The sequence below is a fragment of the Salvelinus namaycush genome, chromosome 37 (genome assembly GCF_016432855.1).
Source record: "Salvelinus namaycush isolate Seneca chromosome 37, SaNama_1.0, whole genome shotgun sequence".
Lineage (NCBI taxonomy): Eukaryota > Metazoa > Chordata > Actinopteri > Salmoniformes > Salmonidae > Salvelinus > Salvelinus namaycush.
This window is the reverse complement of record NC_052343.1, coordinates 30,681,840-30,706,612: the sequence shown is the minus strand read 5'-3', so window position 1 is coordinate 30,706,612 and position 24,773 is coordinate 30,681,840. Positions and strand designations below refer to the sequence as shown.

Sequence of the window (24,773 nt, the reverse complement as noted above, 5' to 3'; positions counted from 1 at the left end):
CGTCTATAATAGCAGACAAGCTCCCACTGATCCATTGTGTCGCAAAGCCTTTCTCATGCATGTCTTGAATGAAAGCCAGCGTATCGACGGGCTCAGGATAATCACGTTCAGAAAGACTTAGCGTCTCGTAACGAAGCTGCACTGTGTTTCTGCCTCTTGTCTCAAACACTATTATTGTTTTACTGTGGAGAAAAACATCAGGAGTCTGAAATGAGATGTTTGGGAATGTGTACGTAGCCCGTGGATAGGCGATGTGAGAGCATGCAACGCAGAACAAAACGTTTAGAGCAATGCAGAGCTATATTGCCCATATAGCGGCCAACAAACAGGGGTTTGGGGTGATTTAAATCGGTGTTGTTAAAATGGAAAGTTTGACAACTGCACTTTAAAAAAAAAACTTTATTTTTAATTTGTGTTCAGATAAATCAAATGTACCTGTTTGAATGTCAAGCGGATCGACGCGTAGCTTACCTTTCTGGTTTAGTTCTCACAGGTGCACAGCTTCCTGGCCCTCCCGCGACACACCCGAGGTCACCAAATGTCCATCTTCACCGTTGTCCAACTCTTGCTCGATGGAATGAACCGAATACGTTTCAAAGTTGTGAATTAAATCGTAGTTAAAAATACGTTGTAACTTCGCTGTAAAGAAGGGACGTGGCAGAATTTGAGGTGCATTATTCTCAGCCTACAGCGTAGGATTCTTAGGGTGGAAATTGCCAGTTGTCAGTGTTGGAGGAGGTTCTCTCAACAGCACAAAGTGGATATTTGCATTTAGCCAACCCTCCCCTCGCCTTTCATTGCTACCATTGTTTGTCACAGCCCGGATTCTTATTTGGCTCCCGCACAAATCCTTGATGGTCAGAGCTCAAAGAGTGTAGCGCACCGGGAGTTGCGCTACTCGGTAATTACAATGTCGTATATGTCGTGGTATGAAACACAACATTAGCTTACTATAGACCGTTCATCTATGCACTAATCTAATCTCTGAATCATTTAAGAAGACAGAGAGACAATACGCCTACAAAGGAGAGGGAATTCCACATGGGGTGCCAATATTGACAAGGGAAATACAGGCGGCAGGCCTTAACAGGCTTGTATTTGGGGTTCTGGGGTAAGACATGAGACATGTATAAATTGTGAGGCATTTATAAGTTATATTTTTCAAGAACCAATGGCTATATATAATTAATTTAAACAATATAAACATGTATATTAAAAAAATCCCAGATTGCTCATATCAATCCCTCCTAAATAAAATGGTGCCACTAGTTTTGCTATCTGCCGTTGTACGCATCGGATATATAGATTATACATTCGATTTGGAACACGTTTTTCATTGACAAACAATCACAATGCAGACAGTTCCAGAATGCACTATCCTTCCTGGCAGCAACAGGTGTCCTCTAGTGGCCTTGTCATTTCCCTGGACATTGTATTCTGCTATCTCTGACCACACTGCGGCAGTAGAGCCCCATCCTTTGACGCATGGTACAAACAACCATTAAGCCTTCTTGGACATAACAGGGCAAGGAAACGTAACAATATGAATATACAGTATATATAATGTTTATTAAAATACATCAACGACAAAGACATATATGCATTATTATAATTCATGATGAAATAACATGCATATAAATACAGTATAATTATACAGTAAAATGTGTATACATATATAGAAGTGAATGCTTATTATAGCTAGGTATTTTTTGCATTAAAACTGGCAGTGGTGATTTGATATTGTTCCTCTGGTTCTGGAAGCCCAACAGCAGGGTTCCGGTTCCAATGAGGAAGTAGTAGAGAGAACAGCTAAGGAGCAGCACCTGACACCTGAGATACACCGTTGGGAGGAAAGCTCTCGTACACACAAGACACACAACCCACTCTGACGGAGAGGCAGTGTCCCAAATGTCACGCTGTTCCCTAAATAGTGCACTACTTTAGACTAGAGCCCTATGAGCCCTGGTCAAAGGTAGTGCACTATAAAATGGAATAGTGTACCATTTGGGACGAAGGAGACAGTACTTAGCTTCTGGAAACAAGCAAATCTATGGGTCAACACCAAGGAGGAAATGATGTCACTTTTGATGACCTCTGACCTCTGTCCACATAGAGCTGTACTGTATCTGTTCTCCCTTTGTGAAGGTCCATGTGTAGAGTGGCTTGGTCCATGTGTAGAGTAGCTTGGTCCATGTGTAGAGTAGCTTGGTTCATGTGTAGAGTAGCTTGGTCCATGTGTAGAGTAGCTTGGTCCATGTGTAGAGAGGAGTAGCTTAGTCCAGCAGGACGTTTAAACTCATTTGATTCAGATTCAGAACTGTGCCATAGAAAACGTCTTACAAAACTGCACCACCGTGTCTTCAGCAACCCTTTACAATGGAATACCCACAGCAGTCAAGTCAGCCACACTCCAGTTTCCATCAGTGTGTCTGATCCCAGGATATCTCAGGGAAACTGTCTGGCTCTGGCAGCCTGTCTGGCACAAAATGGAGGAGGGTTCAGATCCTGGGTTGCGTGAATGGCACCTTGTTATATAGTGCACTACATTTGGCAAACGTCTACAGGGTTAGAGTTAGGGCTAACCAATAGGGCTCTGGTCAAAAGTAGTGCACTACATAGGGAATAGGGTGCCATCTCAGATTGGGCAGCCTCAGGACAGAAGCGGAGACATTCCCATTGGGTGAGGAGGTTGAGTCCTTCTTCAGACAGACGGGTGTGGTCAGTCGGTCCTTTAAAGGTCTCTCAGTCTCTGACTGTTACTGTGACTGGGGTCCTATTGGGTCATGTCTGGTGGTGGTGGTGGTAGTGGTGGTGATGGTGGTGTTCGTGGTGGTGGCGGTGCTCGTGACGCTGCACCAGAGGCAACACAAAGGACCCAGACCCCTGCTCCCTCTCCTTCTCCCTCTCAAGACAAGGGGGAGGTGGGGGAGCCTGCTGCTGATGCTGCTGATGCTGATGCTGATGCTGGGGATTGGAGTGAGGTGACAGGGGCGTTTTGGACGGGGACAGGCCCTGACCCTCCCTGGCTTTGGCCCGGAGCCGTTTGCTGTGGCTGTGCTGCAGAGGGTGCTGGTGGTGGCTGGAGAAGGGGAGGTGGTACACATCCTGACCTCCGTGACCCCCAGATGAGGAATTCCCTGTATGCAGCAGGGTCTGGAGAGGAGGAGGCTGAGGAGGGTAATGCCCCCCAGCGTGGTATTTACTGGACTTGCCCCTTTCAATTCCCCCATTGGTCCCTCCGACGCCGGCTCCTTTAGATGTTCCTTTGGGGGACTTGAGGAAGTGTGACGCGCCCCGACCCCGGGCTTCTAGAGGGCTGTAGTTCTCACTGATGACCTGCGAGCGGCGCTGGTGGGCGTGGGCGGCGTGGGCCTCGGGCTCCTGGGAACGGGAGCGGTTCTGGGACTGGGAGGTCTGCACATGGGTCTCCTGGGGGGGCGGAGGAGGGGTGGATCCTGGAGGAGGGAGAGAGAGAGAGAATAGAGAGAGAGAAAGAGAGGTAGATAGATGGAGAGAGAGATTACAGAGAGCGAGATCACAGAAAGAGAGAGAGAGAGAAAGAGAGAGAATCCCATAATAAGTTCTATGGACTCACTCTGTGTGCAATAATAGCGTTTAACATGATGTTTTAATGACGACCTCATCTCTGTACCCCACACATACTGTACAACTATCTGTTAGGTCCCTCAGTCAAGCAGTGAATTTCAAACACAGCTTCAACCACAAAGACCAGGGAGCTTTTGCACCTATTGGTAGATGGGTCAAAATAAAAAAAGATGACATTGAATATTCCTTTGAGCATGGTGAAAGTTATTAATTACACTTTGGATGGTGTATCAATACACCCAGTCACTATAAAAATACAGGTGTCCTTCCTAACTCAGTTGCCGGAGAGGAAGGAAACCGCTCAGGGATTTCACCATGAGGCCAATTCTGATTTTAAAACAGTTACAGAGTTTAATGGCTGTGACAGGAGATAACTGAGGATGGATCAACAACATTGTAGTTACTCCACAATACTAACCTAAATGACAGAGTGAAAAGAAGGAAGCCTGTAGAGTATAAAAATATTCCAGAACATGCATTTTGTTTGCAACAAGGCACTAAAATAAAACTGTGAAAAAATGTGAAAAAGCAATTCACTTTTTGTTCTGAATACAAAGTGTTATGTTTGGGGCAAGTCCAATGCAACATTACTGAGTATCACTTTCCATATTTTCAGGAATAGTGGCGGCAGCATCATGTTATGGGTATGATTGTAATCGTTAAGGACTGGGGAGTTTTTCAGGATAAAAAAGAAAACGGAGTGGAGCTAAGCACAGGCAAAATCCTAGAGAAAAACCTGGTTCAGTCTACTTTCCACCAGACACTGGGAGATGAATTCACCTTTCAGCAGGACAATAACCGAAAACACAAGGTCAAATCTACACTGGAATTGCTTACCAAGAAGACAGTGAATGTTCCTTAGTGGTACAGTTACAGTTTGGACTTGGACTGTTTGAAAATCAGTTTGGACTGCTTGAAAATCTATGGCAAGACCTGAAAACGGTTGTCTGGAAATGATCAAGAACCAATTTGACAGAAGAAGAATGGACAAATGTTGCTCAATCCAGGTGTAGAAATCTACCCAGAAAGACTTACCCAGAAAGACTTACCCAGAAAGACTCACCCAGAAAGACTCACCCAGAAAGACTCACCCAGAAAGACTCACCCAGAAAGACTCACCCAGAAAGACTCACCCAGAAAGACTCACCCAGAAAGACTTACCCAGAAAGACTTACCCAGAAAGACTCATAGCCCAGAAAGACTCATAGCCCAGAAAGACTCATAGCCCAGAAAGACTCATAGCCCAGGGGGTTGAATACCTATCTAATCAAGATATATTTGTTTAAAAAAATAATGTAAATTTTTTTTCTTTATACAAATGTTCAAATTTTTCTTACACTTTGACATTACAGAGTATTTTCTGTAAATCGTTGACAAAAAAAACTACAATTACATCTATTTTAATCCAACTCAACAAAATGTGGAAAAAGTCAAGGGGTGTGAATCCTCTCTGAAGGCAGTGTATGTTGTATAATAGACAAGTTCACTACAAGGCCACTTTATTCTCTTGAGGTTTAATTGTCTATCTGGCTCCAACACGTTGTAATTGTTAGTACAGGCAGAGAGATAAGCTGAGTGGTACCAACCTTCAAACCTGGAGGTGTAGTTCTCTATACCAGCTAGGTCCAGATAGTGGTTCCTCCTCTCAGTGTTCTCATCCACACAGTAATGCTGTCCCTCACTGCTCTGACCTGGGTGGGCTGGCCTGGTGTAGGAGGACAGACGTCTGTTAGGGTGTGTGTGGTAGTGTTGTATGTATGTGTGTGTGTGTGGTAGTGTGTATGTGTGTGGTAGTGTTGTATGTGTGTGGTAGTGTTGTATGTGTGTATGTGTGTGTGAGTTGACCTGATGTGAGAAGAAAGCCGTCTGTCTGCTGATCGTCCCTCCTCCTGGTGAAGGCGTCCTGACTCCCGGTCTGATGAGAGACAACAACATATAAACAACTACAACATAAACAAAAACAGCCCTGTACAAACAACTAGCTACATCCCATAGAGACAGAATATTTTTTTTTTCTCTCTCTCTCTCTCTCTCTCTCTCTCTCTCTCTCTCTCTCTCTCTCTCTCTCTCTCTCTCTCTCTCTCTCTCTCTCTCTCTCTCTCTCTCTCTCTCTCTCTCTCTCTCTCTCTCTCTCTCTCTCTCTCTCTCTCTCTCTCTCTCTCTCTCTCTCTCTCTATTATTTTTAAAGGTTTCATTGGCATGGGAAACAAGTGAAGAATATAATTTAAAAAAAAGTGAAATAAACAATAAAAATTAACAGTAAACATTACACTCACAGAAGTTCCAAAAGAATAAAGACATTTCAAATGTCATATTATGTACAAATAGATAAAGTACAAAAGGGAAAATAAAAATAAACAAATATGGGTTGTTTGTTCTACACTGGTTGCCCTTTTCTTGTGGCAACAGGCCACACATCTTGCTGCTGTGATGGTACACTGTGGTATTTCACCCAGTAGATATGGGAGTTTATCAAAATTGGGTTTGTTTTCAAATTCTTTGTGGGTCTGTGTAATCTGAGGGAAATATGTGTCTCTAATATGGTCATACATTTGGCAGGAGGTTAGGAAGTGCAGCTCAGTTTCCACCTCATTTTGTGGGCAGTGTGCACATAGCCTGTCTTCTCTTGAGAGCCAGGTCTGCCTTGTACATAGTCAAAGCTTTCCTTAAGTTTAGGTCAGTCACAGGGGTCAAGTATTCTGCCACAGTGTACTCTCTGTTTAGGGCCAAATAGCATTCTAGTTTGCTCAGATTTTTTGTTAATTCTTTCCAATGTGTCAAGTAATTATCTTTTTGTTTTCTCATCATCTTGTTGGGTCTAATTGTGTTGCTGGCGATGGGCTCTGTGGGGTCTGTTTGTGTTTGTGAACAGAGCCCCAGGACCAGCTTGCTTAGGGGACTCTTCTCCAGGTTCATCTCTCTGTAGGTGATGGCTTTGTTATGGAAGGTTTGGGAATCGCTTCCTTTTAGGTGGTTGTAGAATTTAATGGCTCTTTTCTGGATTTTGATAATTAGCGGGTATTGGCCTAATTCTGCTCTGCATGCATTATTTGGTGTTTTACGTTGTACACGGAAGATATTTTAGCAGAATTCTGCATGCAGAGTCTCAATTTGGTGTTTGTCCCATTTTGTGAATTCTTGATTGGTGAGCGGACCCCAGACCTCACAACCATAAAGGGCAATGGGTTCTATAACTGATTCAAGTATTTTTAGCCAGATCCTAATTGGTATGTCAAATGTTATGTTCCTTTTGATGGCATAGAAGGCCCTTCTTGCCTTGTCTCTCAGATCGTTCACAGCTTTGTGGAAGTTCCCTCCTACCATTGATTATATACATACCCAGCGTGCGACAGAGCTGCAGGAGTTGTGACACGTTTCTATTGGTTATGTTGTTGTAGTTGTGCCTAGGGGGGCACATGGGGGAGGGAATGCTGTCACCTCCAGGCAGGTGTTTGTCCCCCTGTTTGCTGAGGATGTCAGGTTCTCTCTCTCTCAATAGATATATATCCCTCCATGTCTCTTACCTGGTCCAGTGGAGATGGGGTCTCTCCTGCGAGCACCGGGCTCTGGTGTGACGGTCAGTTTGACCCGTAGGGTCTTCCTCTTACTGTGGCAGGACGAGTGATTGACCGAGGCGTCCACCACATCATAGATGGTGTGCATCAGACTGGACATGTCCTGAGGAGAGGACAAACACAGCTTATTATTACACATGTTATAACACATTATAACCTTCTCAGTAAGGACAAAGAAAAAGGCTCCACTGTTCCTTATATAGGGCACTAACTTTGACCAGGATCTATAGGGCTGTAGTCAAAAGTAGTGCACTATGTCGGGAAGAGGGTGCTATTTGGGATGCAGATATAGACATATGGTGTTAACCCCGGTGTCCTGGCTAAATTCCCAATCTGGCCCTCATACCATCACGGCCTAATCATCCCCAGCTTCCAATTGGCTCATTCATCCCCCCTGTAACTATTCCCCAGGTGGTTGCTGTAAATGAGAACGTGTTCTCAGTCAACTGACCTGGTAAAATAAAGGTTGAATAAATTAAAAGAAGCCTTACCTCTTTAGTAACTTTGCCACTGTTGTCAAAGTCATAGAGGGTGAAGATCCATTCCTGACGATTATCTTCCTCCACTGATACGTCACACTCTAGGTCCTGTCGGCATGGAGACACAAGGAATACTCCTTGTTAATGACAAAGACAGCATCCTGTCCGGGAAGTGTATTTGTACATCAGACCGCCTCACGCTACAAGGCCGTTCTGGCTGGGACAAGGCTTACTTACTTAATAACAAAAATACACCCCTGTGGGCCCTGGTCAAAATGTGTGCACTATATAGGGAATAGGGTGCCATTTGGGACGAATACTAGGTGATCCTCTTTGCCTAGGAACACAAACACAGTGACTTTGACAACCAGCAGAGGGCAGCAGAGTCAAACCTTTCCTACTGCAGAATTTATTCTCTCCACAGTCACACTCTCCACTACTGACTGCTTTTCCACAGTCACTCACTCTCCACTACTGACTGCTTTTCCACAGTCACTCACTCTCCACTACTGACTGCTTTTCCACAGTCACTCACCCTCCCCTGCTGGCTGCTTTTCCACAGTCACTCACTCTCCACTACTGACTGCTTTTCCACAGTCACACTCTCCACTACTGACTGCTTTTTCACAGTCACTCACTCTCCACTACTGACTGCTTTTCCACAGTCACTCACCCTCCCCTGCTGGCTGCTTTTCCACAGTCACTCACTCTCCACTACTGACTGCTTTTCCACAGTCACTCACCCTCCCCTGCTGGCTGCTTTTCAACAGTCACTCACTATCCCCTGCTGGCTGCTTTTCAACAGTCACTCACTATCCCCTGCTGGCTGCTTTTCAACAGTCACTCACTCTCCCCTGTTGGCTGCTTTTCAACAGTCACTCACTATCCCCTGCTGGCTGCTTTTCAACAGTCACTCACCCTCCCCTGCTGGCTGCTTTTCAACAGTCACTCACCCTCCCCTGCTTTTCAACAATCACTCACCCTCCACTGCTGGCTGCTTTTCCACAGTCACTCACTCTCCACTACTGACTGCTTTTCCACAGTCACTCACCCTCCCCTACTGGCTGCTTTTCCACAGTCACTCACCCTCCCCTGCTGGCTGCTTTTCCACAGTCACTCACCCTCCCCTGCTGGCTGCTTTTCCACAGTCACTCACTCTCCACTACTGACTGCTTTTCCACAGTCACTCACTCTCCACTACTGACTGCTTTTCCACAGTCACTCACCCTCCCCTGCTGGCTGCTTTTCCACAGTCACTCACTCTCCACTACTGACTGCTTTTCCACAGTCACTCACCCTCCCCTGCTGGCTGCTTTTCCACAGTCACTCACCCTCCCCTGCTGGCTGCTTTTCCACAGTCACTCACCCTCCCCTGCTGGCTGCTTTTCCACAGTCACTCACCCTCCCCTGCTGGCTGCTTTTCCACAGTCACTCACTCTCCACTACTGACTGCTTTTCCACAGTCACTCACTCTCCACTACTGACTGCTTTTCCACAGTCACTCACCCTCCCCTGCTGGCTGCTTTTCCACAGTCACTCACTCTCCACTACTGACTGCTTTTCCACAGTCACTCACTCACCCTCCCCTGCTGGCTGCTTTTCCACAGTCACTCACCCTCCCCTGCTGGCTGCTTTTCCACAGTCACTCACCCTCCCCTGCTGGCTGCTTTTCCACAGTCACTCACTCTCCACTACTGACTGCTTTTCCACAGTCACTCACCCTCCCCTGCTGGCTGCTTTTCCACAGTCACTCACTCTCCACTACTGACTGCTTTTCCACAGTCACTCACTCACCCTCCCCTGCTGGCTGCTTTTCCACAGTCACTCACCCTCCCCTGCTGGCTGCTTTTCCACAGTCACTCACCCTCCCCTGCTGGCTGCTTTTCCACAGTCACTCACCCTCCACTACTGACTGCTTTTCCACAGTCACTCACTATCCCCTGCTGGCTGCTTTTCCACAGTCACTCACCCTCCACTACTGACTGCTTTTCCACAGTCACTCACTATCCCCTGCTGGCTGCTTTTCCACAGTCACTCACTCTCCACTACTGACTGCTTTTCCACAGTCACTCACTCTCCACTACTGACTGCTTTTCCACAGTCACTCACTCTCCACTACTGACTGCTTTTCCACAGTCACTCACTATCCCCTGCTGGCTGCTTTTCAAAGCAGGAATATAAACCAGTAAAATAATCACATTCAGCAAAAGCCCTTTAACTGCCGTGACGACCTGCAGTTGGAGAAGAGAGGGAGAAAAGGAGGAGAGAGGGAAGGGGAAAGGGGGAGGAGGAATGCCCTACCACCACAATATAGCATCATGTCTTTCTTCCTGGTCCAGGAAAAAGACGTTAACCACAATTCTCAGTTACAGCTTTTCTGGAAGTAACTTTGATTCAGAGGTATCTGGTAACGACTGTAACTGGAAAAATAAACGTTCGGAGCGACAGGCGGGCAGAGAGGCTGTGCTGCAGGCATAGAGAGGGAGCTAGCTGACAGAAAGAGAATGTAGTGTACACTACATCTAGCATATAAGATCCATAGCATGTAGTGTACACCACATTCAACATATAAGATCTATAGAATGTAGTGTACACTACATTCAACATATAAGATCTATAGCATGTAGTGTACACTACATTCAACATATAAGATCCATAGCATGTAGTGTACACTACATTCAACATATAAGATCCATAGCATGTCATGTACACTACATTCAACATATAAGATCCATAACATGTAGTGTACACTACATTCAACATATAAGATCCATAGCATGTAGTGTACACTACATTCAACATATAAGATCCATAACATGTCATGTACACTACATTCAACATATAAGATCCATAGCATGTAGTGTACACTACATTCAACATATAAGATCCAGAAGAAGATGTAAAAAAGACTGGTGTCTAACTTACATCCAGGCTGATGCGTTTCTTCCCAGAGGCTTTGCCTGCGTCCCCTCCTCTCAGTAGCTGCCTGTCTGGCCCTGGGTCTGTGTGGGGGTACTGCAGGTAACTGTCACAGCCCTCAGCAGCCTTCTCTGGAGGGAGAACCACTGGCACAACAACACACATCATCTTTATTCAGATCCCCATTAGCTGACGCCATGACAACAGCTAGTCTTCCTGGGGTCCTAAACCCAACAACACAGAGACATAACAGACATGATGACAGCTAGTCTTCCTGGGGTCCTAAACCCAACAACACAGAGACGTAACAGACATGACGACAGCTAGTCTTCCTGGGGTCCTAAACCCAACAACACAGAGACGTAACAGACATGACGACAGCTAGTCTTCCTGGGGTCCTAAACCCAACAACACAGAGACGTAACAGACATGACGACAGCTAGTCTTCCTGGGGTCCTAAACCCAACAACACAGAGACGTAACAGACATGACGACAGCTAGTCTTCCTGGGGTCCTAAACCCAACAACACAGAGACGTAACAGACATGACGACAGCTAGTCTTCCTGGGGTCCTAAACCCAACAACACAGAGACGTAACAGACATGACGACAGCTAGTCTTCCTGGGGTCCTAAACCCAACAACACAGAGACGTAACAGACATGACGACAGCTAGTCTTCCTGGGGTCCTTAACCCAACAACACAGAGACGTAACAGACATGACGACAGCTAGTCTTCCTGGGGTCCTTAACCCAACAACACAGAGACGTAACAGACATGATGACAGCTAGTCTTCCTGAGGTCCTAAACCCAACAACACAGAGACGTAACAGACATGACGACAGCTAGTCTTCCTGGGGTCCTAAACCCAACAACACAGAGACGTAACAGACATGACGACAGCTAGTCTTCCTGGGGTCCTAAACCCAACAACACAGAGACGTAACAGACATGACGACAGCTAGTCTTCCTGGGGTCCTAAACCCAACAACACAGAGACGTAACAGACATGACGACAGCTAGTCTTCCTGGGGTCCTAAACCCAACAACACAGAGACGTAACAGACATGACGACAGCTAGTCTTCCTGGGGTCCTAAACCCAACAACAGAGACGTAACAGACATGATGACAGCTAGTCTTCCTGGGGTCCTTAACCCAACAACACAGAGACGTAACAGACATGATGACAGCTAGTCTTCCTGGGGTCCTAAACCCAACAACACAGAGACGTAACAGACATGACGACAGCTAGTCTTCCTGGGGTCCTAAACCCAACAACACAGACGTAACAGACATGATGACAGCTAGTCTTCCTGGGGTCCTAAACCCAACAACACAGAGACGTAACAGACATGACGACAGCTAGTCTTCCTGAGGTCCTAAACCCAACAACACAGAGACGTAACAGACATGATGACAGCTAGTCTTTCTGGGGTCCTAAACCCAACAACACAGAGACGTAACAGACATGATGACAGCTAGTCTTCCTGAGGTCCTAAACCCAACAACACAGAGACGTAACAGACATGACGACAGCTAGTCTTCCTGAGGTCCTAAACCCAACAACACAGAGACGTAACAGACATGACGACAGCTAGTCTTCCTGAGGTCCTAAACCCAACAACACAGAGACGTAACAGACATGACGACAGCTAGTCTTCCTGAGGTCCTAAACCCAACAACACAGAGACGTAACAGACATGACGACAGCTAGTCTTCCTGAGGTCCTAAACCCAACAACACAGAGACGTAACAGACATGACGACAGCTAGTCTTCCTGAGGTCCTAAACCCAACAACACAGAGACGTAACAGACATGACGACAGCTAGTCTTTCTGGGGTCCTAAACCCAACAACACAGAGACGTAACAGACATGATGACAGCTAGTCTTCCTGAGGTCCTAAACCCAACAACACAGAGACGTAACAGACATGACGACAGCTAGTCTTCCTGAGGTCCTAAACCCAACAACACAGAGACGTAACAGACATGAGACTCTATTGAAGACTTTACAACATCCACTTGGAAAAGGAAATACGTCAGGAAATACATGTATTCTTCTACTTACCCTCTAGGGGACAGTGATGGTCTAAGAGCTGTCTCTCCTTCAGCTCACTATGTGGAAACTCCTAGGAAGGGAAGAGAGGCAGGACAGAGGGGTAGAGAGAGAGAACGGGAGGAGAGAGGGGTAGAGATGGGGAGGAGAAAGAGAGGGAGGAGAGAGAGGAGAGAGGTGTAGAGAGAGAGGGATGAGAGAGGTAGAGAGAGAGAGGGAGAGAGGGAGGAGAGAGGGGTAAAAGAGAGGAGAGAGATGTAAGTAAATCTACAGCTTTTTGACACCAGACACTGAGAAAACAACCAGCTACAGCTGAAGCATTTCCTAATCTGGGAAGGAGAGAGGAGAGAGAGTGAGAGAGAGAAAGAGAGAGAGAGAAAGAGAGAGAGAGAGGGGAGAGAGATGAGAGAGAGAGAGAGAGAGAGAGAGAGAGAGAGAGAGAGAGAGAGAGAGAGAGAGAGAGAAAGAGAGAAAGAGACAGAGAGAGACAGAGAGAGAGAGAGAGAGAGAGAGAGAGAGAGAGACAGAGAGAGAGAGAGAGAGAGAGAGAGAGAGAGAGAGAGAGAGAGAGAGAGAGAGAGAGAGAGAGAGAGAGAGAGAGAGACAAACACTTAGAACATTTGCATGCTTATAATGCTTTATTGTCTGGGGCGGACGGAGAAAGAGCCACACCTGCCAAGCTTTCAAGCTGCCTCCAACTCCCACAAAAGTCACTTGTGCATCTATCAAAACAGACATTGTGCTCTGTCATCTTGACCTGTTCCAGGAGAGAGGCTGAATCCCAAACGGAACCCTATAGGGCTTTGGTTAAAAGTATAGTGCACTATAAAGGGAATAGGGTGCCATTTAAGATGCACTTCATATTTGTTCTGATTCTACTTGGGCATTGAGAGGTGGGGCTGGGATTTCACATGGAATGGTTTGATAGGGGCTACAGTGGGATGTGATTGGGTTTTTTGTTTTTTTTCTGCAGAAGCATTGAAGTTGATCTAAATCGTTAATTGAGAAGATAATTTGATGAAAAGTGATGTCATCTTTTTTTTAAACTGCCAAACACGAAGGAAGAAACTTTGGTCTGGCCTGGTCTCTACTTGAATCTCCCCACTGAGTCACATGGTCTGGTCTGGTCTCTACCTGAATCTCCCCACTGAGTCACATGGTCTGGTCTGGTCTCTACCTGAATCTCCCCACTGACTCACATGGTCTGGCTACCTGAATCTCCCCACTGACTCACATGGTCTGGTCTGGTCTCTACCTGAATCTCCCCACTGAGTCACATGGTCTGGTCTGGTCTCTACCTGAATCTCCCCACTGAGTCACATGGTCTGGTCTGGTCTCTACCTGAATCTCCCCACTGACTCACATGGTCTGGCTACCTGAATCTCCCCACTGACTCACATGGTCTGGTCTGGTCTGGTCTCTACCTGAATCTCCCCACTGAGTCACATGGTCTGGTCTGGTCTCAGATGGAACCAAAATGGGGGGGTCTGAGAGTATGATGCCACAAGCATCAGCATAAATAATCATTTTTTGAAATCTTTATTTTTTTCAGGGAGTCATACTGAGGTCATACTGAGGTCATACTGAGACCAAGGTCTGTTTTACAGATGAGTCCTGAATTACCAACATTACAGAAATACACACTGCAAATTATACATAGAAAATGCAAGCAGGAAGAATCACAAACACATTCATCAGTAATAAGGTCCTCTATCAGCTCTCTGAACGGCCCTAAAGGCACCAAAACAGTTTGAAGATTTTTCCACAAATAAGGTGCAGGAAAACATATTTTCCCATAACACAGAAAAATAAAAAAGAACTCCATGTACCTTTGACAAGAAAGAAACTATGCTCAACTCAACAGGAATCTGAGGCACATCTGCATGCGTTTAGGTGTGCGAGCATAGCCCGTCCCTCTCCCTCTCTTTCTCCTTCTCCCTCTCTCTCTCCCTCCCTCCCTCCCCCTCTCTCTCCCTCTCTGCTGGGTGTCAGGGTTAGACGTAAAACACACTGCATATTACCCAGCAGAGAGGAGGAGAGAGAGACAGAAAGGGAGAGATGTGGAGGAAGGAGAAGGATAAATTATGGGATGAGAGTGGTGAAGGGAGGAAAGGATGGGAGGAGAGTGGTGAAGGGAGGAAAGATGGGAGGAGAGTGGTGAAGGGAGGAAAGGATGGGAGGAGAGTGGTGAAGGGAGGAAAGATGGGAGGAGAGTGGTGAAGGGAGGAAAGATGGGAGGAGAGTGGTGAAGGGAGGAAAGATGGGAGGAGAGTGGTGAAGGGAGGAAAGATGGGAGGAGAGTGGTGAAGGGAGGAAAGATGGGAGGAGGGTGGTGAAGGGAGGAAAGATGGGAGGAGAGTGGTGAAGGGAGGAAAGATGGGAGGAGAGTGGTGAAGGGAGGAAAGATGGGAGGAGAGTGGTGAAGGGAGGAAAGATGGGAGGAGAGTGGTGAAGGGAGGAAAGATGGGAGGAGAGTGGTGAAGGGAGGAAAGATGGGAGGAGAGTGGTGAAGGGAGGAAAGATGGGAGGAGGGTGGTGAAGGGAGGAAAGATGGGAGGAGGGTGGTGAAGGGAGGAAAGGATGGGAGGAGAGTGGTGAAGGGAGGAAAGATGGGAAGAGAGTGGTGAAGGGAGGAAAGATGGGAGGAGAGTGTTGAAGGGAGGAAAGAAGGGAGCAGAGTGGTGAAGGGAGGAAAGATGGGAGGAGAGTGGTGAAGGGAGGAAAGATGGGAGGAGAGTGGTGAAGGGAGGAAAGGATGGGAGGAGAGTGGTGAAGGGAGGAAAGATGGGAAGAGAGTGGTGAAGGGAGGAAAGATGGGAGGAGAGTGTTGAAGGGAGGAAAGATGGGAGCAGAGTGGTGAAGGGAGGAAAGATGGGAGGAGAGTGGTGAAGGGAGGAAAGATGGGAGGAGAGTGGTGAAGGGAGGAAAGATGGGAGGAGAGTGGTGAAGGGAGGAAAGGATGGGAGGAGAGTGGTGAAGAGAGGAAAGATGGGAGGAGAGTGGTGAAGGGAGGAAAGATGGGAGGAGAGTGGTGAAGGGAGGAAAGGATGGGAGGAGAGTGGTAAAGGGAGGAAAGATGGGAGGAGAGTGTTGAAGGGAGGAAAGAGCAGCAAGCAGAGAAAGAGAGAAAGGGTAAGATGGAGAGGCGGAGTGGGAAGGAGAGAAGGATGAGAGAGTAAAGAAAGGAGGTGAGAAGAGAACAAGATTAGAGTAGGGTGGCAGAGGAGGAGAGGAAAAGGGACAAACATAGCAGAGATGAAGAGAATTACCAGTATCTCTAGGTAATTCCAGTATGGTATCTATAGTCCTGAGACTCAGAGGGAGAGGAGGAGGAGAGGTGGAGGAGGAGAAGTGGAGGAGGAGAGGTCGAGGAGGAGAGGTGGAGGAGGAGAGGAGGAGGAGAGTTGGAGGAGGAGAGAAGAGGTGGAGGACAGGTGGAGGAAAGGTGGAGGAGGAAAAGTGGAGGAGAAGTGATAGAGGAGAGGAGAGGTGGAGGAGAGATGGAGGAGGAGAGGTGGAGGAGGAGAGGAGAGGTGGAGGAGAGGTGGAGGAGGAGAGGATAGGTGGAGGAGGAGAGGAGAGGTGGAGGAGAGGTGGAGGAGGAGAGGTGGAGGAGAGGTGGAGGAGGAGAGGAGAGGTGGAGGACAGGTGGAGGAGGAGAGGTGGAGGAGGAGAGGATAGGTGGAGGAGGAGAGGTGGAGGACAGGTAGAGGAGAGGTGGAGGAGGAGAGGATAGGTGGAGGAGGAGAGGAGAGGTTGAGGAGAGGTGGAGGAGGAGAGGAATGGTGGAGGAGAGGAGGAGAGGGCGAGGAGGGGTGGAGGAGGAGAGATGGAGGAGGAGAGGAGTGGTGGAGGAGAGGAGAGGTGGAGAAGGAGAGGAGACGTGGAGGAGAGATGGAGAGGAGAGGTGGAGGAGAGGTGGAGGAGAGATGGAGGAGAGATGGAGGAGAGGTGGAGAGGTGGGGGAGAGGTGGAGAGGAGAGGTGGAGGAGAGATGGAGAGGAGAGGTGGAGGAGAGATGGAGAAGGAGAGGTAGAGGAGAGATGGAGAAGGAGAGGTGGAGGAGAGGTGGATGAGAGTTGGAGAGGTGGAGGAGAGGTGGAGAGGTGGAGGAGAGGTGGAGGAGAGATGGAGAAGGAGAGGTAGAGGAGAGATGGAGAGGCGAGGTGGAGGAGAGGTGGAGGAGAGGTGGAGGAGGCAGGTTTTAACTGTAAACGGCTTCTGAGAGGCACACCTCCCTCCCTGGGCCCCAAACAAGCAGCTGTCTTTAATCAGGTCACACTAAACACAAACACACACACACACACAAACACACACACATTCACCATGCTTCTCTCTGACTCTTCCAGCTATTTGTCTTCATATATCCCCCAAAACTGACATGTCATGCTATTGACTTAATCGAATGGTTGAATTGAGGGTGATTGTTCATGTGTACTGAATTAAAATATAAACACAACATGTAAAGTGTTGAAATAAAAGATCCCAGAAATGTTCCAGACACACAAAAAAACTATTTCTCTCAAATGTTGTGAACAACTGTGTTTACATCCCTGTTAGTGAGCATTTCTCCTTTCTCAAGATAATCCATCCACTTGACAGGTGTGGCATATCAAGGAGCTGATTAAACAGCATGATCATTACACAGGTGCACCTTGTGCTGGGGACAATAAAAGGACACTCTAAAATGTGCAGTTTTGTCAAACAACACAATGCCACAGATGTCTCAAGTTTTGAGGGAGTGTGCAATTGGCACGCTGACTGCAGGAATGTCCACCAGAGCTCTTGCCAGAGAATTGAATGTTAATTTCTCTACCATAAGCTGCATCCGCTGTCGTTTAGAGAATTTGGCAGTACGTTCAACCGGCCTGACAATCGCAGACCACATGTAACCACGCCAGCCCAGGACCGCCACATCGGGCTTCTTCACCTGTGGGATCGTCTGAGACCAGCCACACGGACAGCTGATGAAACTGAGGAGTAAAAACTAATTCTAATTGGCTGGGCCTGGCTCCACAATGGGTGGGCCTATGTCCTCCCAGGCCCACTCTTGGCTGCGCCCTGCCCAGTCATGTGATATCCATAGATTAGGACCTAGTTAAAACATTTCAATTGACTGATTAACTGTGACTCAGTAAAATCGTTGAAATTGTTGCATTTATACTTTTGTTCAGTATATTTCACAAACACTATTTAATAAAAGCAGGAAGTTTGTTCCAACAAGGTAATAGTCAGTTGTAGACTGGGGGACCAGGTGAAGTCAGAGATGTGATAGAACAGGAATGAGACTATCGTTAGATAATTACACGTGGAGGGCAGATTGTGGGCCGAGCCAGACCACACTGTGGGAGACGGGTGGATGGGGATGCCGTGTGTGTGTGTGTGTGTGTGTGTGTGTGTGTGTGTGTGTGTGTGTGTGTGTGTGTGTGTGTGTGTGTGTGTGTGTGTGTGTGTGTGTGTGTGTGTGTGTGTAGTATGTGTGTGTACAGTATGTGTATGTGTGTATGTGTGTGTGTGTGTGTGTGTGTGTGTGTGTGTGTGTGTGTGTGTGTGTGTGTGTGTGTGTGTGTGTGTGTGTGTGTGTGTGTGTGTTGTGTACAGTATGTGTATGTGTGTATGTGTGTGTGTGTGTGTGTGTGTACAGTATGTGTATGTGTGTATGTGTGTGTGTGTGTGTGTGTGTGTGTGTGTGTGTGTGTGTGTGTGTGTGTGTGTGTGTGTGTGTGTGTGTGTGTGTGTGTGTGTGTAGTATGTGTGTGTACAGTATGTGTGTGTGTGTGTGTGTGCAGTATGTGTGTGTACAGTATGTGTATGTGTGTGTACCATGTATTAAGACTTTAAACTGCTGCAGACTGTGTTTCAACATCACACCACCAAGTGCTCTCTCATTAGCTCTCCTCCAATGGATGAGCAGGAAGGGAGGGATGGAGAGAGAAGGAAGGGCTGTCTTTTCTCCCCTGCAGACCCCAGACCACGTCGCATATGTCATGTGTTCAGTGTTCAAGGCTGTCTCAACCTTTAGTGGTGGGAGGGGTGACTGTCTCAACCTTTAGTGGTGGGAGGGGTGACTGTCTCAACCTTTAGTGGTGGGAGGGGTATGACTGTCTGGACCTTTAGTGGTGGGAGGGGTATGACTGTCTGGACCTTTAGTGGTGGGAGGGGTATCACTGTCTGGTCCTGTAGTGGTGGGAGGGGTATGACTGTCTGGACCTTTAGTGGTGGGAGGGGTATCACTGTCTGGTCCTTTAGTGGTGGGAGGGGTGACTGTCTCAACCTTTAGTGGTGGGAGGGGTATGACTGTCTGGTCCTGTAGTGGTGGGAGGGGTGACTGTCTGGTCCTTTAGTGGTGGGAGGGGTATGACTGTCTGGTCCTGTAGTGGTGGGAGGGGTGACTGTCTCAACCTTTAGTGGTGGGAGGGGTGACTGTCTCAACCTTTAGTGGTGGGAGGGGTATGACTGTCTGGACCTTTAGTGGTGGGAGGGGTATGACTGTCTGGACCTTTAGTGGTGGGAGGGGTATGACTGTCTGGACCTTTAGTGGTGGGAGGGGTATGACTGTCTGGTCCTTTAGTGGTGGGAGGGGTATGACTGTCTGGACCTTTAGTGGTGGAGGGGTATGACTGTCTGGACCTTTAGTAGTGGGAGGGGTGACTGTCTGGACCTTTAGTGGTGGGAGGGGTATCACTGTCTGGTCCTTTAGTGGTGGGAGAGGTGACTGTCTCAACCTTTAGTGGTGGGAGGGGTATGACTGTCTGGTCCTGTAGTGGTGGGAGGGGTGACTGTCTGGTCCTTTAGTGGTGGGAGGGGTATGACTGTCTGGTCCTGTAGTGGTGGGAGGGGTGACTGTCTGGACCTTTAGTGGTGGGAGGGGTATGACTGTCTGGACCTTTAGTGGTGGGAGGGGTATGACTGTCTGGTCCTTTAGTGGTGGGAGGGGTATGAATGTCTGGTCCTTTAGTGGTGGGAGGGGTATGACTGTCTGGTCCTTTAGTGGTGGGAGGGGTATGACTGTCTGGACCTTTAGTGGTGGGAGGGGTATGACTGTCTAGTTCTTTAGTGGTGGGAGGGGTATGACTGTCTGGACCTTTAGTGGTGGGAGGGGTATGACTGTCTGGTCCTTTAGTGGTGGGAGGGGTATGACTGTCTGGTCCTTTAGTGGTGGGAGGGGTATGACTGTCTGGTCCTTTAGTGGTGGGAGGGGTATGACTGTCTGGACCTTTAGTGGTGGGAGGGGTATGACTGTCTAGTTCTTTAGTGGTGGGAGGGGTATGACTGTCTGGACCTTTAGTGGTGGGAGGGGTATGACTGTCTGGTCCTTTAGTGGTGGGAGGGGTATGACTGTCTGGTCCTTTAGTGGTGGGAGGGGTATGACTGTCTGGTCCTGTAGTGGTGGGAGGGGTATGACTGTCTGGACCTTTAGTGGTGGGAGGGGTATGACTGTCTGGACCTTTAGTGGTGGGAGGGGTATGACTGTCTGGTCCTTTAGTGGTGGGAGGGGTATGACTGTCTGGACCTTTAGTGGTGGGAGGGGTATGACTGTCTGGTCCTTTAGTGGTGGGAGGGGTATGACTGTCTGGACCTTTAGTGGTGGGAGGGGTATGACTGTCTGGACCTTTAGTGGTGGGAGGGGTATGACTGTCTGGTTCTTTAGTGGTGGGAGGGGTATGACTGTCTGGACCTGTAGTGGTGGGAGGGGTATGACTGTCTGGTCCTGTAGTGGTGGGAGGGGTATGACTGTCTGGTCCTGTAGTGGTGGGAGGGGTATGACTGTCTGGTCCTTTAGTGGTGGGAGGGGGGACTGTCTGGTCCTGTAGTGGTGGGAGGGGTATGACTGTCTGGTCCTTTAGTGGTGGGAGGGGGGACTGTCTGGTCCTGTAGTGGTGGGAGGGGTATGACTGTCTGGACCTTTAGTGGTGGGAGGGGTATGACTGTCTGGACCTTTAGTGGTGGGAGGGGTATGACTGTCTGGTCCTTTAGTGGTGGGAGGGGGGACTGTCTGTTCCTGTAGTGGTGGGAGGGGGGACTGTCTGGTCCTGTAGTGGTGGGAGGGGTATGACTGTCTGGTCCTTTAATGGTGGGAGGGGTATGACTGTCTGGACCTTTAGTGGTGGGAGGGGTATGACTGTCTGGACCTGTAGTGGTGGGAGGGGTATGACTGTCTGGTCCTGTAGTGGTGGGAGGGGTATGACTGTCTGGTCCTTTAGTGGTGGGAGGGGTATGACTGTCTGGTCCTTTAGTGGTGGGAGGGGGGACTGTCTGGTCCTGTAGTGGTGGGAGGGGTATGACTGTCTGGTCCTTTAGTGGTGGGAGGGGTATGACTGTCTGGTCCTGTAGTGGTGGGAGGGGTATGACTGTCTGGTCCTTTAGTGGTGGGAGGGGGGAATGTCTGGTCCTGTAGTGGTGGGAGGGGTATGACTGTCTGGACCTTTAGTGGTGGGAGGGGTATGACTGTCTGGTCCTTTAGTGGTGGGAGGGGTATGACTGTCTGGTCCTTTAGTGGTGGGAGGGGTATGACTGTCTGGTCCTGTAGTGGTGGGAGGGGTATGACTGTCTGGTCCTTTAGTGGTGGGAGGGGGGAATGTCTGGTCCTGTAGTGGTGGGAGGGGTATGACTGTCTGGACCTTTAGTGGTGGGAGGGGTATGACTGTCTGGTCCTTTAGTGGTGGGAGGGGTATGACTGTCTGGTCCTTTAGTGGTGGGAGGGGGGACTGTCTGGTCCTGTAGGGGTGGGAGGGGTGACTGTCTGGTCCTTTAGTGGTGGGAGGGGTATGACTGTCTGGTCCCTTAGTGGTGGGAGGGGTATGACTGTCTGGTCCTTTAGTGGTGGGAGGGGTGACTGTGTGGTCCTTTAGTGGTGGGAGGGGTGACTGTCTGGTCCTTTAGTGGTGGGAGGGGTGACTGTCTGGTCCTTTAGTGGTGGGAGGGGTGACTGTCTGGTCCTTTAGTGGTGGGAGGGGGGACTGTCTGGTCCTTTAGTGGTGGGAGGGGTGACTGTCTGGGTCTGCATCCATCCTGCTCTTGTTTCTCTGCCATAGTGTGTTGAGGTCAGAATAATGTCATTGGTGATACATTCTGAAGTATTTACCTACATTACTCTATACACCTAGGAGAGTCAGATCTATCTGTCATCTCTCTGATGTTACCCACTCTGGCCCAGTCTGTCTGATGTTACCCACTCTGGCCCAGTCTGTCTGTCATCTCTCTGATGTTACCCACTCTGGCCCAGTCTGTGTGTTATCTCTCTGATGTTACCCACTCTGGCCCAGTCTGTCTGATGTTACCCACTCTGGCCCAGTCTGTCTGTTATCTCTCTGATGTTACCCACTCTGGCCCAGTCTGTCTGTCATCTCTCTGATGTTACCCACTCTGGCCCAGTCTGTCTGTTATCTCTCTGATGTTACCCAGTCTGGCCCAGTCTGTCTGATGTTACCCACTCTGGCCCAGTCTATCTGTCATCTCTCTGATGTTACCCACTCTGGCCCAGTCTGTCTGATGTTACCCACTCTGGCCCAGTCTGTCTGTTATCTCTCTGATGTTACCCACTCTGGCCCAGTCTGTCTGATGTTACCCACTCTGGCCCAGTCTGTCTGTCATCTCTCTGATGTTACCCACTCTGGCCCAGTCTGTCTGTCATCTCTCTGATGTTACCCACTCTGGCCCAGTCTGTCTGTTAACTCTCTGATGTTACCCACTCTGGCCCAGTCTGTCTGATGTTACCCACTCTGGCCCAGTCTGTCTGTCATCTCTCTGATGTTACCCACTCTGGCCCAGTCTCTCTGATGTTACCCAGTCTGTCTGTCATCTCTCTGGTGTTACGGAAAGGCTCTGGAGCAACGAACCGCCCTTGCTGTCTCTGCCTGGCCGGTTCCCCTCTCTCCACTGGGATTCTCTGCCTCTAACCCTATTACAGGGGCTGAGTCACTGACTTACTGGTGCTCTTTCATGCCGTCCCTAGGAGGGGTGCGTCACTTGAGTGGGTTGAGTTACTGACGTGATCTTCCTGTCTGGGTTGGCGCCCCCCCTTGGTTTGTGCTGTGGTGGAGATCTTTGTGGGCTATACTCGGCCTTGTCTCAGGATTGTAAGTTGGTGGTTGAAGATATCCCTCTAGTGGTGCGGGGGCTGTGCTTTGGCAAAGTGGGTGGGGTTATATCCTTCCTGTTTGGCCCTGTCCGGGGGTATCATCGGATGGGGCCACAGTGTCTCCTGACCCCTCCTGTCTCAGCCTCCAGTATTTATGCTGCAGTAGTTTATGTGTCGGGGGGCTAGGGTCAGTCTGTTATATCTGGACTATTTCTCCTGTCTTATCCAGTGTCCTGTGTGAATGTAAGTATGCTCTCTCTAATTCTCTCCTCTCTTTCTTTCTCTCTCTCGGAGGACCTGAGCCCTAGGACCATGCGTCAGGACGACCGGGCATGATGACTCCTTGCTGTCCCCAGTCCACCTGGCCTTGCTGCTGTTCCAGTTTCAACTGTTCTGCCTGCGGTTATGGAACCCTGACCTGTCCACCGGACGTGCTACCTGTCCCAGACCTGCTGTTTTCAACTCTTAATGATCGGCTATGAAAAGCCAACTGACATTTATTCCTGATTATTATTTGACCATGCTGGTCATTTATGAACATTTTGAACATCTTGGCCATGTTCTGTTATAATCTCCACCCGGCACAGCCAGAAGAGGACTGGCCACCCCTCATAGCCTGGTTCCTCTCTAGGTTTCTTCCTAGGTTTGGGCCTTTCTAGGGAGTTTTTCCCAGCCACCGTGCTTCTACACCTGCATTGCTTGCTGTTTGGGGTTTTAGGCTGGGTTTCTGTACAGCACTTCGAGATATTAGCTGATGTACGAAGGGCTATATAATATAAACTTGATTTGATTTGATTTGTTACCCACTCTGGCCCAGTCTCTCTGATGTTACCCACTCTGGCCCAGTCTCTCTGATGTTACCCACTCTGGCCCAGTCTCTCTGATGTTACCCAGTCTGGCCCAGTCTCTCTGATGTTACCCACACACACACGTGACATCAGACATGGTACAGCCTCTGTAACTCCTCTTCCTCCTCCTGGAAAACACTGGACATCTTTGTTCTCGCTCTCCTCGCCCCGAAACATAAGTAGACACACATGTTTAAGTCTATTCTTCAGGTAACTTCAATACATCTGATGTAAAAATAAAAAAACACCTGATCACGGGGGAGCTAAGACGATGGCTGTTCACAGTACTAAAGGTGCCTCGGGGCAAAAAGATGGAAAAGTGTGTGTGAGGAATCACAGAGCAACACGACGGGAAGAGTTCCTGTAAATCTGAAACAGAGAGACAGAGAAGAGTTCCTGTAAATCTGAAACAGAGACAGTGAAGTGTTCATGTAAATCTGAAACAGAGAGACAGTGAAGGGTTCCTGTAAATCTGAAACAGAGAGACAGTGAAGGGTTCCTGTAAATCTGAAACAGAGAGAAAGTGAAGAGTTCCTGTAAATCTGGAACAGAGAGACAGTGAAGGGTTCCTGTAAATCTGGAACAGAGAGACAGTGAAGGGTTCCTGTAAATCTGGAACAGAGAGACAGTGAAGGGTTCCTGTAAATCTGGAACAGAGAGACAGTGAAGGGTTCCTGTAAATCTGAAACAGAGAGAAAGTGAAGAGTTCCTGTAAATCTGGAACAGAGAGACAGTGAAGGGTTCCTGTAAATCTGAAACAGAGAGACAGTGAAGAGTTCCTGTAAATCTGAAACAGAGACAGTGAAGTGTTCCTGTAAATCTGAAACAGAGAGAAAGTGAAGGGTTCCTGTAAATCTGAAACAGAGAGACAGTGAAGAGTTCCTGTAAATCTGAAACAGAGAGAAAGTGAAGAGTTCCTGTAAATCTGAAACAGAGAGAAAGTGAAGAGTTCCTGTAAATCTGAAACAAAGAGACAGTGAAGAGCTCCTGTAAATCTGAAACAGAGAGAAAGTGAAGAGTTCCTGTAAATCTGAAACAGAGAGAAAGTGAAGAGTTCCTGTAAATCTGAAACAGAGAGAAAGTGAAGAGTTCCTGTAAATCTGGAACAGAGAGACAGTGAAGAGTTCCTGTAAATCTGAAACAGAGAGAAGGTGAAGGGTTCCTGTAAATCTGAAACAGAGAGACAGTGAAGGGTTCCTGTAAATCT

General features: G+C 48.3%; 1 protein-coding gene across 1 annotated transcript in view; it reads right to left on the bottom strand.

The window, feature by feature from the left end:
- Nucleotides 1-1,620: 1,620 nt before the first annotated feature.
- nkd2b (NKD inhibitor of WNT signaling pathway 2b) overlaps nucleotides 1,621-24,773 on the bottom strand; it is a 74,739-nt gene continuing 51,586 nt past the window's right edge. Inside the window, exons 4-10 of the mRNA XM_038977237.1 lie at nucleotides 12,650-12,710; nucleotides 10,586-10,725; nucleotides 7,673-7,768; nucleotides 7,131-7,284; nucleotides 5,452-5,521; nucleotides 5,193-5,311; nucleotides 1,621-3,455 (exon numbers count right to left, since the gene is read on the bottom strand). Of these exons, the coding sequence (XP_038833165.1) occupies nucleotides 2,782-3,455; nucleotides 5,193-5,311; nucleotides 5,452-5,521; nucleotides 7,131-7,284; nucleotides 7,673-7,768; nucleotides 10,586-10,725; nucleotides 12,650-12,710 (1,314 nt within the window). The 3' untranslated portion in view covers nucleotides 1,621-2,781. The remainder of the gene's footprint in view (nucleotides 3,456-5,192; nucleotides 5,312-5,451; nucleotides 5,522-7,130; nucleotides 7,285-7,672; nucleotides 7,769-10,585; nucleotides 10,726-12,649; nucleotides 12,711-24,773) is intronic.